The sequence below is a fragment of the Lethenteron reissneri genome, chromosome 21, assembly GCF_015708825.2.
Source record: "Lethenteron reissneri isolate LAM-NWPU_2019-01 chromosome 21, ASM1570882v1, whole genome shotgun sequence".
In the NCBI taxonomy this organism is placed as follows: Eukaryota; Metazoa; Chordata; class Hyperoartia; order Petromyzontiformes; family Petromyzontidae; genus Lethenteron; species Lethenteron reissneri.
In genome coordinates, this window is record NC_083799.1 from 519,853 (window position 1) to 534,509 (window position 14,657).

At 45.5% G+C, this 14,657-nt stretch overlaps 1 protein-coding gene across 2 annotated transcripts in view; it reads right to left on the reverse strand.

The window, feature by feature from the left end:
• The window catches only part of LOC133344998 (inactive dipeptidyl peptidase 10-like), a 543,079-nt gene that overhangs the window by 220,581 nt on the left and 307,841 nt on the right, over positions 1–14,657 (reverse strand). For both annotated transcript variants that reach the window (XM_061555335.1, XM_061555334.1), the window contains exon 2: positions 5,889–6,003. In XM_061555335.1, coding sequence (XP_061411319.1) covers positions 5,889–6,003 — 115 coding nt within the window. The remainder of the gene's footprint in view (positions 1–5,888; positions 6,004–14,657) is intronic.

A 14,657-nucleotide genomic window follows, 5' to 3' on the forward strand; every position in this document is an offset into this window, starting at 1 on the left:
GCCGTTATCTTGCTGACTTTTGTGAAGTTGTTGAGCTTCACAGTCATCCTGTTATGCATGTGATTCCATTTTAGCCAGTCCACGTGTTCCATAATACACATTGCAATTAATGTTTAAATAAAACGCTGAAAATATGTACACTGCATACTTTTTTACATAGTAAATTATATCCTACTTAAAATACATTATTAAACAACAAATAACTGTTGCTTTCCTCAACTGAATATCTGTGGCTTTTGTTTCAGAAGATCCTGTTTGGAATATTTGTGAAATTCCTGATTTAGGTTTCTTTTATGAAACAGGAACTCTATTGCCAAAGTAACCCATGCAATATGATCTTACTCAAAATCCACACACATAGGTCAGCAAACTGCTTGTTGTACTGCCCTAGACAAAACCAGCCATCTTTATCCACACAATTATGGCTCAAAGCCAGAAATGTTCCTGACCTCATTGGATCTTGGACACTAAGCAGGCTCTTACCCTAGAGAGCGCTGGGATCGGTGACCAAAACGTTGCTGTGTTATGGGCAGCAAAGAGCAAGCATAGAAAATGCCATTTATTGCACTGTACTTACAGTGAGGGAAAAAAGTATTTGATCCCCTGCTGATTTTGTACGTTTGCCCACTGACAAAGAAATGATCAGTCTATAATTTTAATGGTAGGTTTATTTGAACAGTGAGAGACAGAATAACAACAAAAAAATCCAGAAAAACGCATGTCAAAAATGTTATAAATTGATTTGCATTTTAATGAGAGAAATATGTATTTGACCCCCTCTCAATCAAACAGATTTCTGGCTCCCACATGTCTTTTATACAGGTAACAAGCTGAGATTAGGAGCACCCTCTTTAAGAGTGTGCTCCTAATCTCAGCTCGTTACCTGTATAAAAGACACCTGTGCACATAAGCAATCAATCAATCAGATTCCAAACTCTCCACCATGGCCAAGACCAAAGAGCTCTCCAAGGATGTCAGGGAGAAGATTGTAGACCTACACAAGGTTGGAATGGGCTACAAGACCATCGCCAAGCAGCTTGGTGAGAAGGTGACAACAGTTGGTGCGATTATTCGCAAATGGAAGAAACACAAAAGAACTCTCAATCTCCCTCGGCCTGGGGCTCCATGCAAGATCTCACCTCGTGGAGTTGCAATGATCATGAGAACGGTGAGGAATCAGCCCAGAACTACACGGGAGGATCTTGTCAATGATCTCAAGGCAGCTGGGACCATAGTCACCAAGAAAACATTTGGTAACACACTATGCCGTGAAGGACTGAAATCCTGCAGCACCCGCAAGGTCCCCCTGCTCAAAAAAGCACATATACATGCCCGTCTGAAGTTTGCCAATGAACATCTGAATGATTCAGAGGACAACTGGGTGAAAGTGTTGTGGTCAGATGAGACCAAAAGGGAGCTTTTTGGCATCAACTCAACTCGCCGTGTTTGGAGGAGGAGGAATACTGCCTATGACCCCAAGAACACCATCCCCACCGTCAAACATGGAGGTGAAAACATTATGCTTTGGGGGTGTTTTTATGCTAAGGGGACAGGAAAACTTCACCGCATCAAAGGGACGATGGACGGGGCCATGTACCGTCAAATCTTGGGTGAGAACCTCCTTCTCTCAGCCAGGGCATTGAAAATGGGTCGTGGATGGGTATTCCAGCATGACAATGACCCAAAACACACGGCCAAGGCAACAAAGGAGTGGCTCAAGAAGAAGCACATTAAGGTCCTGGAGTGGCCTAGCCAGTCTCCAGACCTTAATCCCATAGAAAATCTGTGGAGGGAACTGAAGGTTCGAGTTGCCAAACGTCAGCCTCGAAACCTTAACGACTTGGAGAAGATTTGCAAAGAGGAGTGGGACAAAATCCCTCCTGAGATGTGTGCAAACCTGGTGGCCAACTACAAGAAACGTCTGACCTCTGTGATTGCCAACAAGGGTTTTGCCACAAAGTACTAAGTCATGTTTTGCAGAGGGGTCAAATACTTATTTCCCTCATTAAAATGCAAATCAATTTATAACAATTTTGCCATGCGTTTCTCTGGATTTTGTTGTTATTCTGTCTCTCACTGTTCAAATAAACCTACCATTAAAATTATGGACTGATCATTTCTTTGTCAGTGGGCAAACGTACAAAATCAGCAGGGGATCAAAAACTTTTTTCCCTCACTGTATATGTGGTCACATCAATACTCTCCTCCTTCACCAACTCGCACTGACTAATGTGGTGACGTATGGACAAACCCCTCCCACTACCTGTACCATGTGGGAAGACCATAGTCTAGAAGTGGACTGACAAAGGGCTGCACATGTACATGTATATAATACAAAGTTCCATGGTTTCGAGTGGCTGTGTCATTCATGCTACCATAAGCTTTAACACTTTTAAATAGCAACCTAATGCATCCACATGGTTGACAATTTTTAGTTGAATCCCTTTTGTAAAATCACAGTTGGGCTGCAGAATTTGTGCTTGCTCTGTGAACTGAAGTTTTAATTTTATTTATAAGCAATGGCTTTTATGACAATACGTTTTATTACACACTGAAAATGCCATAGGACTTAATTGGCGTGAGGAGTATCAGTGAGGTATTTAAGTGAATTGTGCATGCTCAAACGAACATTGTTTTCTCTGAAGAAGTCTGACTTGTAAGGACCGTGCCAGTCTTCGTATACGTAATAATTGCATTTTATATAGTGTCATTCATGTAATTGCATCCCACAACGCTGCACATCAATTATCCAGTTCCGTACACAGATAATACAAAAACAAAACCCCACTGAGCAAATAAAAAATGAATAGATACATAACGATAAAAAATGCATGTAACAAGAAAAAATCATCGCCTTAACCCAGCACACGATCAGTTATCTGCCTTCCAACACACCGTCAAATATAATTCTACCCTTGCCTTTTCCTTTTAATTCACATTACTCTAACAATGTTTTTGTACATCCCCTCACTCCTTCACCTCACCCATCACCCCCATTCCTTTCCCACCCACGAGCCATCCACCTCTCTTACTCTTACCCTCCAATAATTAATATTTCATCCCATAACACACCCCAAGAGCCACCATTTCCAGATAACTCCCCTATCATCACTACATTTCCCTTCAAACCATTTCCCTTCAACTCCAAGCTCTCTTCACTTCACTCTCCACTTCATAGATGGCATGCTGCCATCGCACTTTGTGACTTCTCTTTGCCACAGTGAATTAATTCCAAATCTCTCATCACTACCTCTCATCCTCACCACTTACCCGATGTCATTCTCTCCTCCCTAACCAGTGTCATGGTACGGTGATTTCAGTAATATCGCCTAATACCAAAGAAAACATTAACACCAAGAAAACATTATCGAAAAAATCATTCCCTTTGTTAAGCCACAAGAAGCGAGATACTCTCGTCTGGGCCTACACTACTCAAGTGTAAACTATAAATGTACAACAACAACCGCCATTCACCACTAAGTGGTGGTGACGTCACCACAGCAATTGTGTCAGGCTATGTGCACTTTAAGGCCACGTGAAGTGTCGAATGCCCAATGGCAGGAGGTCATGGACAGACCGAGGTGCCATGGGTTGACTGACTGAGATGATTGGCCGATGCAATCATCGTACACACACATATGCACATGCACACACACGTACATGCACGTTTGAAAGGGACACTGCATTTTCAACAAAGCCAGTCATGAACGGCTATGGAGGTGATGGCATCGCAAAGCGCAAGGGATTGTAAGAACCTAATGTCTTTTGACGGCTTTCTCCACAAGAACACCAATGAGCTGCTTGCACTACACCAAACACGCGAGCCCTTTGGCCGTCATGCTCACAAAATCAGTGACGTGCGGTGAGGTCAATGGCTGGGGAGGCACTGGCTAGTGTCAGAGCCAGATTCACACACTGAGGGGGGGCGTGGCCTCACGGAGGGGGGCGTGGCCTCACGGAGGGGGGCGTGTCCTCACTGAGGAGGGCGTGTTAGACACGTCCCCCTCAGTGAGGCAGATGTGATAGCTGCCTCCCCTGGTGCTTTTTCACTGCAGTTTCATGACGAGACCAGCGAGCCTAAACATATTTATACACATACGTGAAATAAGTTACCTGGGGTATGGAAGGCGAGGACATGAAATGAAGGGGTCTACAAACATTACATTGGTGACATACTGAGATAGTAACAGGCACATGCTCATTGCCCGCGCTCCATCCAGTTTCTGAGGGGTTGCGCAATCAGAGGGGAGGCTGAGCTCGTCGCTGCCTCACCTCTTGTCTCTTCCTGTATTTGCAGCGGAGCTCTGCAAATTTGGCGATTTTGACTATAAAAATGATTGTAATCGTACATAAATGACATTTATAACACAGCTTAGTGGAAAAATCTTAATATTAATTTTATTTGATTATTCTATTTTTTTCGTAACAGCTATTTTCATTGGAGTATGACAGGTGAGGCTCTGCCTCCCCTGCCACCCCTGACGGCACATCCCTGCACAGAATTCAGGGGCCCACGGACCATCAGAACACACTCAGATATCTCCCAGTGTGGAGCACTGCAGTTTTATGGTCAATGGGCCCCAGAAATCTAAAACACTTGAGAATTGTGGGCAGGAAAGGAAGTCACGTGATGTGCAACTAGTTCAAAGCTGAGGCACTAACAGAGCAGTTTGCCTGTCTTTTTAATATATATTGTATTTTTTAAAATTTATATTGCGAAAGGGCATGGAACAGAGTTAATGTGTGTTGAGCATTGAACATGCAAATACATGGCCGCTGTAAGATAACTGCAAATGCTTTTTTGTGCGATTTCTTAATTTGTTTATTAATTTTAGATTTTGCTTGGTAGTAGGGTTTTCATTTACTTGGAATGTATGTGTGTGTTGGGCTTCTTTTGTGCCGTACATAGCCAACCGCGTAAATGGGATTTGGTCTTTATATATAATTCATGTACAGCGTTGTGGGATGCTGTTGGCATGAACGACAGTACGACACTATATAAAATGAAATTATCCTACAATAAACACAGCTTCTAAATACAACCAGTAAACAGCCAATTAATAAAATAATGTCTGAGCAGATTCAATAGATTTTGGTTGTTTAAGCACTGTCTCCTGTAACGAGTTGGCATGATCCCAATATCAACTAATTTATAACTGCAGTCGTTTCAGGCTAGAGACAATAATAACAATGTGATGAATAAATCAGAGGGTTTACATGGATTTACATCCCAATTAGCCTTATGTTTATATATTGCTACATAATTCTAAACAATATAGTCAACGCAATCTGGTAATGGATACCTTGCCCTACATGCAATGTATATTTATATTTTACAAAAGTCTTGGTAAAGGGCAATAAGCATCTCATATGAAGTAGAAGCTGCATTTAAGAACACATGGACAAGAACACACGCAAACTATGAACGAATATCTCAACAACCGACTTGCTCTTCTAATTCCAACAAGACACCTTTTTGTGCCTGCAAGTGGGTGTCTAAACTAGTTTGAACTCTGGGAGGTGTGAACTCTAAATACAAAGCAAGTGTCAATACTGAGGCACGTTGAGTTCAAATAATTTACATTCTCGTTAAGAATAAAAATGTCAAAACGTAACAAGTATAGTTTGCAAAAGGAAATAAAAACGATTTAAACTTAATTTGAGGAGTACATTTTCACGATCATCATCATAAAGCAGTGCTTTACATTGGGGCGTCACAACATCCAGTTTGTAGAGGGTTCATTTTATCAGGCTATGCCAAAAAACAGCAACTCCTGCCTATCATTTGGATGTGTCTACATATGGACAAAACATTGCATTGATGCGACTGATTAGAATAGTGACGAATGATACAGATGAATAAAGTTCAAGGTTTGCATTAGTCTTACCCGGAGTAAGGAGAATCACGGAGGTGACGATGAGTGAGCAGACAATCATAATGACCAGCAGGGCAATGGCAATTCCCTTCCAGTTCCTCTGCGGGGGGTTACTGCCCACCAGCTCCTGTTGACATGAACACGAGCGCATACACACAGGCAAAACACATTAATAATCATACACGTATACATAAAATACTAATTCAACTTATAATGCGATTTTAAATTTACAAAGAGTCTAGATGCCACTGCCACCTTCACCAATCCCAAGCTTCACTTGGATTAAGGTCAATTGCTTTTTTTGTAGCATTACGTAATTATTTTCCTTTTGTAGCATAATGTAATTGTTTGTTTTCTATGCCGAGAACTATCTTTTTCCCCATGTTTATATTGCTAGCTTTCTTCATTTTAAGTTTATTTCATGAGTTATTTCCTGTATGTACTTCATTTAACACAATTACACTTTGATTGATCATGGTCTCAGCCAACAGCGATCGGAGAAGTCTAGGCCTAGCTTAATGAATGGTAAACGAACATTCAGAAGCGACTGCTTTTTATTGACAATTAATATTAAAATGTTTTGTGGTATTCATAAACAATTGGATACAGTTCTAGATTTGAAGCTTTCGTGACTGCAATGATTCACATTCTTAGGTTTTTTCGGTAAAGTCACGTAGGTAAAAACATTAAAAAGTAAAATAAAATAAAAATCACGACGTTTCGGAGGCAACACAAGCTTCCGTCTTCAGGTGGTACCGTCACAGCCACGACAGCTGTATCAAGTAAATGAGAGATTGCAAGAGCTACCACTCCGTTTATATAATGGTTGAAGAAGGTGGTGGGGCAAGGGCCGCATACTTTTTATTAATATGGTAAGGTGAGGCTTAAGACTAAGAATAGACTGCATAACAAAGGCTGAACCTTTGTTATGGAGAGGTGCGGTTTGTGACTCAACCTGTGACAGGGAGACCACCACTAAACATGGTAAAACAGTAATGGTTGTCTGTCAAATAAGATTGGCAAATAAGTGTAGTTAAATCTTTTTTGCATGGTTAATCACATCTTTCCAATGATTACTCAGTTTGTAACCGTCATCACGGTTGAAATTATGTCTGTGTTTGTATATTTGTATGGCTTCGTGTACAAACCTTTGATGGTAGCCAGGAGGTTTGCAGAGAACCTTGGTCTCGGAAAATACAATTTCATGAGAGCCCACCGAGTTGTAGCAATGATCGGCAACGGCCGAAGAATCAGTTCAGAACTGATTCTGTGTGTCTATGTTGTGTCTCTTTGTGTCCCTGTGTTGTCTCTCTCTGCTCGTGTGTCTGTCTGTGTGTCTCTGTGTCTGTATTTTGTCTCTCTCTCAACTTTAGTTCTCCCTGATGACGGTTGCTTGTGTTGCAATCGAAACGTTGTATTCTATTATTTCATTTATTTAATTTCTACGTGACTTTGCCGAAAGAACCAAAGAGCGATTCCTGCAGTCACGAAAGCTTCAAATCAATTCACCACTTATTTGCGTTGCCAGCAATGTAATCCAGTTTGTTTGGCTTGAAGCACAATGCAGTGAGATCCCCACAACATCTATTTATGAAAGCAAATAAACTTAAGGGACTATGTTGGCCGCTATGCACATGCAGAAGCTGAAAATTACTGCATTGATGTAATGCATTTTGCAGATACTGGCGAGTCCTAATAAGGTATTGTGTATTTGTATACTACTGTCTGGTGGTTTGCCACATTTTCTAAAGCTTTTGAGTGGTGGTTTAAAACAACATGAAGGCCACACATCCAGTTCTATGGAGCTGGTGGTGCAAAAGGCTTGAGAGCTGTTGTGTATGCAATACTGCATACATTTGTGCGTGGTTAAATCTATTTTTTTCTGGCCGCATTAAGTTTTCTGTTGTGAGCATTTTTTTTTCTTTCTAGATTTTTTTCCCATCATTTACTGATCCTAATTGTTATTTTGTTGTAAAACTATTGTGTGGAAAATGTGTTCATCAAAATAAGCAGCACTCTGCCCTGTTTATAATGTTGTGGTGGTCAAGGTTGACACAGGTTACACAACCTAGGGGAGGGGTACGTACCGGTCTGGACTGGTCCGGACCGGTCGGGCAAAGAGGCGGTTGGAACCGCTCTGAGGGGAGGGGGCTGGCGAGAGCCGGGGCCCCGAGACACCCCCGCCCCTCAGAGAGGGGATATATAAGACGGCTCCCGGAGAGCGGGAGTCAGTCCATCTCATCTGAAGCTGAAGGAAGGAGCCGCCGGAGATCCTGGACCCCAAGCCCAGAGGATGCCGCCGAGCCGGGACTGAGTGGGCTGCGGGTGGGGTGTTAAGCTTTCCTAGGCTAAGGAGCCGTAGGGCAGAGAAGGAGAGTAGTCAGACTAGATCGGAGGCTATACCTCCCTAGGTTGTGTGGTTAGGCTATTCCCCAGTGCGTCAGAATGTCTAGCTGTTATTGAATAAAAAGCGTGTGGCCTCTAAAGAAGTCTCCGTCTCCTTCAAGATACTACAACTGGTGTCAGAAGTGGGGTTGGATGGATTCTCTCTGTTCAGGGGCTGAAAATCTTTCTGAGTCCCAGCGATTAAAACTGCGCATGTTACTTCGTGAATTCCCCGATGTTTTTAGCAAGCACAAATTTGATGTTGGGTGCACTAATCTATTGAAACACCACATTGATACGGGGGATTCTGCTCCATTCGGCAAAATCCGTTCCGATTGAGTCCGGCAGAGAAAGAACATGTCCGGTTGGCGGTGAACGACATGCTTGCCGCGCACATTGTAGCTCCCTCCAACAGCCCATGGGGTGCGCCGATTGTGCTCTTTAAAAAGCATGATGGCAGTTTGAGATTTTGTGTGGAATTTCGAAAACTCAACAAGGTTTCGCTGGCGGATGCGTATCCGCTTCCTCGCATGGACGAGTTGCTCGATGCCTTGGCAGGGGCGCGGTACTTTTCCACCTTGGACCTTTTATCCGGATTTTGGCAACTGCCCTTGGATGAGGCATCCAAACCTAAGACCGCGTTCCGTACGCCACAGGGCCTTTATCAATTTAATCGGTTACCCATGGGATTGCACTCAGCTCCAGCAACGTTACAGAGGTTGATGGAGCTGGTCCTCGCTGGCCTGCAGTGGGACTCCTGTCTTATCTATTTGGACGACATAATTTTTTCAGCCGCACGTTTGATGAACATCTGGACAGACTGAGGGCTGTGTTTCTTAGGGTGCGGTCCGCTAACCTTAAATTCAAACCCCAGAAGTGTTTCCTCTTGCGGGAATCGGTGCGGTACCTCGGGCACGTTGTCAGTTCTACGGGTATAGCCACCGACCCCGCTAAAACTGATTGTGTAAGAACGTGGGCCATGCCCACGTCTGTAGGGGAAGTCTGCAGCTTTATAGGCTTCGCGTCCTACTACCGCCGGTTTGTCGAGGGGTTTGCGACAATCGCGAAACCTCTTCATGCTCTGACGGCTAAGGGGGCCAAGTTCCATTGGGGGGAAGCAGAGGACAGGGCGTTCAGGGCGCTTCGCGATGCCCTTGTCAGGGCCCCTCCCTTATGTTATCCCGATTTCACGTTGCCCTTCATCCTGGACACCGATGCTAGCAATACTGGCATCGGCGCAGTGCTTTCGCAGGTTGTGAACGGGGTCGAACGGGTCGTTGCCTACGGCAGTAGAGTGCTGTCTCCGGCGGAACAACGTTATTGCGTCACTCGCCGTGAACTGCTCGTTATTGTCGTATTTGTTCAACAATATCGTCCGTACCTGTACGGCAGGCATTTTACGGTTCGTTCCGATCATGCGGCGCTGCAGTATGCGCTAAAAATAGACCAGCCATCCGGCCAGCTGTCACGATGGCTCGAGGTCCTACAGGACTACACGTTCACGGTGACATACCGGAAGGGTACGCAACATTCAAACGCGGATGGCTTGTCGCGCCTTCCTCCGGGGGATGGATGTGCGTGTTTTATGGGCTCGGGGAGATGCAAATCAGGCACGGTGACTACACCGGCTTCTCCCATGGCGGCGGCGGCAGGGGAGGTCGACGTGGAACCTATCCTCGTGGGGGACTCGCAGGAGTCGGTCACTCGCGACTCGCTGCTCAACCTGCCCCTGGACGAATGGGGACGGTTTCAGATGGAGGACGATTCCCTCCTTAGGTTACGCCGTCGTGCGGAGCGAGGGGGGAATTGCCAGGAGGGTATTGGTACTGTCATGTTGCGGGAAGGTCTCCTCATGTCATGGGACGCAAGCTCACGGCGTTACAAAATCGTCGTCCCCACCGCTCTGCAGGGCAGAGCCGTGTGGGCGGCACACGAACGCATCCTGCATTTGGGCATTCACAAAACGCTCGCTACACTGCAATTGGATTTTTTTTGGCCTGGAATGGCGCGCGATGTCGCCGATCTGTTGAATAGTTGTACGCAGTGTGCGCGCCGGAAACACCTGGCTAGGGCGGCCTGCCCGCCCCTTCAGTCGATTCGGGTGTCCCGGGTTAACGAGCTGGTGGCACTTGACATTCTGGGTCCTTTTCCTGTCACCGCTCGGGGTAATAAGTACCTGCTGGTTGGGGTTGAGTATTTCACCCGTTGGCCTATGGCGTGGCCCCTCCCCAACCAGTCAGCGGCAGCCATTGCGGAGGCGTTTCTCCAGGGCTACGTCCTGGATAAGGGCGCCCCGGAATGGCTGCTGACCAACCAGGAAAAAAACTTTTCGTCCAATCTTCTGCGGGAGGTCTGTGACCTTCTGGGTACGCAGAAGGTCCGAACCTCCCCCTACCACCCGCAGACCGATGGTATGGTCGAGCGTCTACACCGTACCATTACCTCAATGTTGTGCCATCAGGTAAATGACACACAGTTGGATTGGGAACTGCGGATACCTGGAGTTCTGGCCGCATATCAGTTGGCACCTCATGCGGCCACGGGCTATTCGCCCTTCTACTTAATGTATGGCAGGGATGTTGACCCCCCCATGGAGGTGCAATTGCGGGTCAAGACTGCTGCGTCGCGCTCGAAACTGTCCGAACACGTTCAATTCAATATTCGGAAGTTGGTCGAGGCGAGGGTAGCTGCGCAGGAAAATTCCGGGGCAAGGCAACGGGCGAATGAGCGTCTGTATGATCGCCGGGTTTCGGTGCACAAATGGGCAGTAGGGGATAAGGCGTGGCTGCACTGCCCTCAGGTGCCGCTGTCGACGTCATCCAAATTGCTCAGGCCCTGGCGGGGTCCGGTCGACATTGTTCGAGTCGTTCGGGACCAGTGTGTTAGGGACGCGTGCGGACGGCGCTCTTGGTACATTCACCCCTCGCGCCTGAAACCCTATGTCGCACCGCGCACTCATACATCTTCATCTCGCAGGGGCCGGCCGCGTGATGTGTCCGGCAGGCCGGAGGAGGGGTCTCGTGATCCCGTTGTTGTTCCGCAACTCCCTGCCACTCTTTCGGATGCTGCAGGTGTGAGTCCACCAAGGGTGGCCTCACCGGAGGAGCGGGGAGCTGCCCGACCGCCTGGCCTGCAGGAAGACGGCTCACGGGCTTTGTCCCCGGCCCCTCGGGACGTGCCGGACGCCCATCGTCTGGCCCCTCCTGACCCTCCGCAGGGAACACTGAACTCTTGCGATGGACCCGCCACACGGACTCGTTCGAAGGGTCCCAGTTTCTCTTGAGACCTGATCCGACGCATATACACTGCCTTCCTCTCGTGGCCTTGGCGTTCGGTGGGGGGGGACTGGGCGTTCGGTTGACCCTGTTCCTTGGTGTGGTGTGTCCGCAGTGTTCTTATGTACAGGTGGGTTGGGGTAAATTATTGGGGTTTGTTCTTGTTGTTCTTGTTGGATTGTTGTTACTGTTGTGTTGAGGCTCACGCATTGTTCTCGTCGCGGTTCCGAGTTCCTGTTCTGCGATTAAGGTTGGGGTTGTGAATAGGGAAGCAGCCGGGACGGCTGCATGCTGTATAGGGGGGGGGGGTGATGTGGTGGTCAAGGTTGACACAGGTTACACAACCTAGGGGAGGGGTACGTACCGGTCTGGACTGGTCCGGACTGGTCGGGCAAAGAGGCGGTTAGAACCGCTCTGAGGGGAGGGGGCTGGCGAGAGCCGGGGCCCCGAGACACCCCCGCCCCTCAGAGAGGGGATATATAAGACGGCTCCCAGAGAGCGGGAGTCAGTCCATCTCATCTGAAGCTGAAGGAAGGAGCCGCCGGAGATCCTGGACCCCAAGCCCCGAGGATGCCGCCGAGCCGGGACTGAGTGGGCTGCGGGTGGTGTGTTAAGCTTTCCTAGGCTAAGGAGCCGTAGGGCAGAGAAGGAGAGTAGTCAGAATAGATCGGAGGCTGTACCTCCCTAGGTTGTGTGGTTAGGCTATTCGCCAGTGCGTCAGAATGTCTAGCTGTTATTGAATAAAAAGCGTGTGGCCTCTAAAGAAGTTTCCGTCTCCTTCAAGATACTACAATGTTATACTTGTTATACTAAATTATAAAAAATAAACATCCCAGCTGTAAAATAAATTAGGTTTTGTTTAAGTAGTGTACATATGCGAATGGGTCATTTCAATGACTGCTCTAAGCATCCATGCAAAGACGTTTTCTATGTGAAGGTGTAGAAATTGATTGAAAAATCACTATCTATGCGATTCATACTTTACAATCACATTATCTAGACCTCCAATTGCCACCTTAATTCCAAACACCCAACCACGCTTCCAATTTTCTTTAAAAAAAAAATATTTTCCCCATTCTACCCGACTTCCAGCTAATGATTATAATCTAAGGCTGGGGGTAAAGCATCTCATTCATAATTCAGCCACATGCACTTTGAATAAAATAGAGCAACGTTAAGACTTTCCACATATATTTGTTCTTATCCTAATTTAAAGTACAAATGTTAAATCCAGATAAATGTAAAACATTGAAAGTCTATTGATACACATTTTTGTTTTTCAAAATATATCTAAGCATTGCCTTAATTTGGGACACAGTTGGCTTAATGTCTGCAAAAGTTTTAAGGCAAATTTCCAACGTGGAAATTTGTCTTAAAAAACAGAGCAAGGCTGGCTGTTGTGAATGATGTTATTGAGTATTTAATATCAATCTACAGCAGGTGATATGCTCTATCATGGAATCTGGTTCGGAACGTATTTAAGCATTACTGTGAATTTGGTCAAATCTAAAAAACTAAATTAGATTTAACTTATATTTTATTCACATGAATCCTACAATTTGATATTTACTAACAAGAAGTTCACATCTATGATGTTCATGCCTAATCAAGATTACAGAGGTACTACATTCTATTTATAGTCACCCCAACCACAAACCTACATTGCTTAAAGCTAATTTTCCATACTGCATTGCATTTCACATCAGATCTATACTGCTGTTTTCTGTGAGCAATATGTATTGCATTGTATCCACTGTAATTGATATTCATATTGAGATTATATAACTCTTCACCAAAACAGTTCAAAGTACTGCTTTACCCACAAAACAATACAACAATTAATGAGATGGTAATCTTTTACATTCTGTATGTTAATACTTTTTTTCCAAATATATTGCATGCAATGCCCAAGTTGCCTGGGACAAAAGTGAGTTCTGCGTTAGCTTACAGTGAGGGAAAAAAGTATTTGATCCCCTGCTGATTTTGTACGTTTGCCCACTGACAATAAAATTATCAGTCTATAATTTTAATGGTAGGTTTATTTGAACAGTGAGAGACAGGATACAACAACAAAATCCAGAAAAACGAATGTCAAAAATGTTATAAATTGATTTGCATTTTAATGAGGGAAATAAGTATTTGACCCCCTCTCAATCAGAAAGATTTCTGGCTCCCAGGTGTCTTTTATACAGGTAACGAGCTGAGATTAGGAGCACACTCTTAAAATGAGTGCTCCTAATCTCAGCTTGTTACCTGTATAAAAGACACCTGTTCACAGAAGCAATCAATCAATCAGATTCCAAACTCTCCACCATGGCCAAGACCAAAGAGCTCTCCAAGGATGTCAGGGACAAGATTGTAGACCTACACAAAGCTGGAATGGGCTACAAGACCATCGTCAAGCAGCTTGGTGAGAAGGTGACAACAGTTGGTGCGATTATTCGCAAATGGAAGAAACACAAAAGAACTGTCAATCTCCCTCGGCCTGGGGCTCCATGCAAGATCTCACCTCGTGGAGTTGCAATGATCATGAGAACGGTGAGGAATCAGCCCAGAACTACACGGGAGGATCTTGTCAATGATCTCAAGGCAGCTGGGACCATAGTCACCATGAAAACAGTTGGTAACACATTACACCGTGAAGGACTGAAATCCTGCAGTGCCCGCAAGGTCCCCCTGCTCAAGAAAGCACATATCAATGCCCGTCTGAAGTTTGCCAATGAACATCTGAATGATTCAGAGGACAACTGGGTGAAAGTGTTGTAGTCAGATAAGACCAAAATGGAGCTCTTTGGCATCAACTCAACTCGCCGTGTTTGGAGGAGGAATGCTGCCTATGACCCCAAGAACACCATCCCCGCCGTCAAACATGGAGGTGGAAACATTATGCTTTGGGGGTGTTTTTCTGCTAAGGAGACAGGACAACTTCGCCGCATCAAAGGGACGATGGACGGGGCTATGTACCGTCAAATCTTGGGTGAGAACCTCCTTCCTTCAGCCAGGGCATTGAAAATGGGTCGTGGATGGGTATTCCAGCATGACAATGACCCAAAACACACGGCCAAGGCAACAAAGGAGTGGCTCAAGAAGAAGCACATTAAGGTCCTGGAGTGGCCTAGCC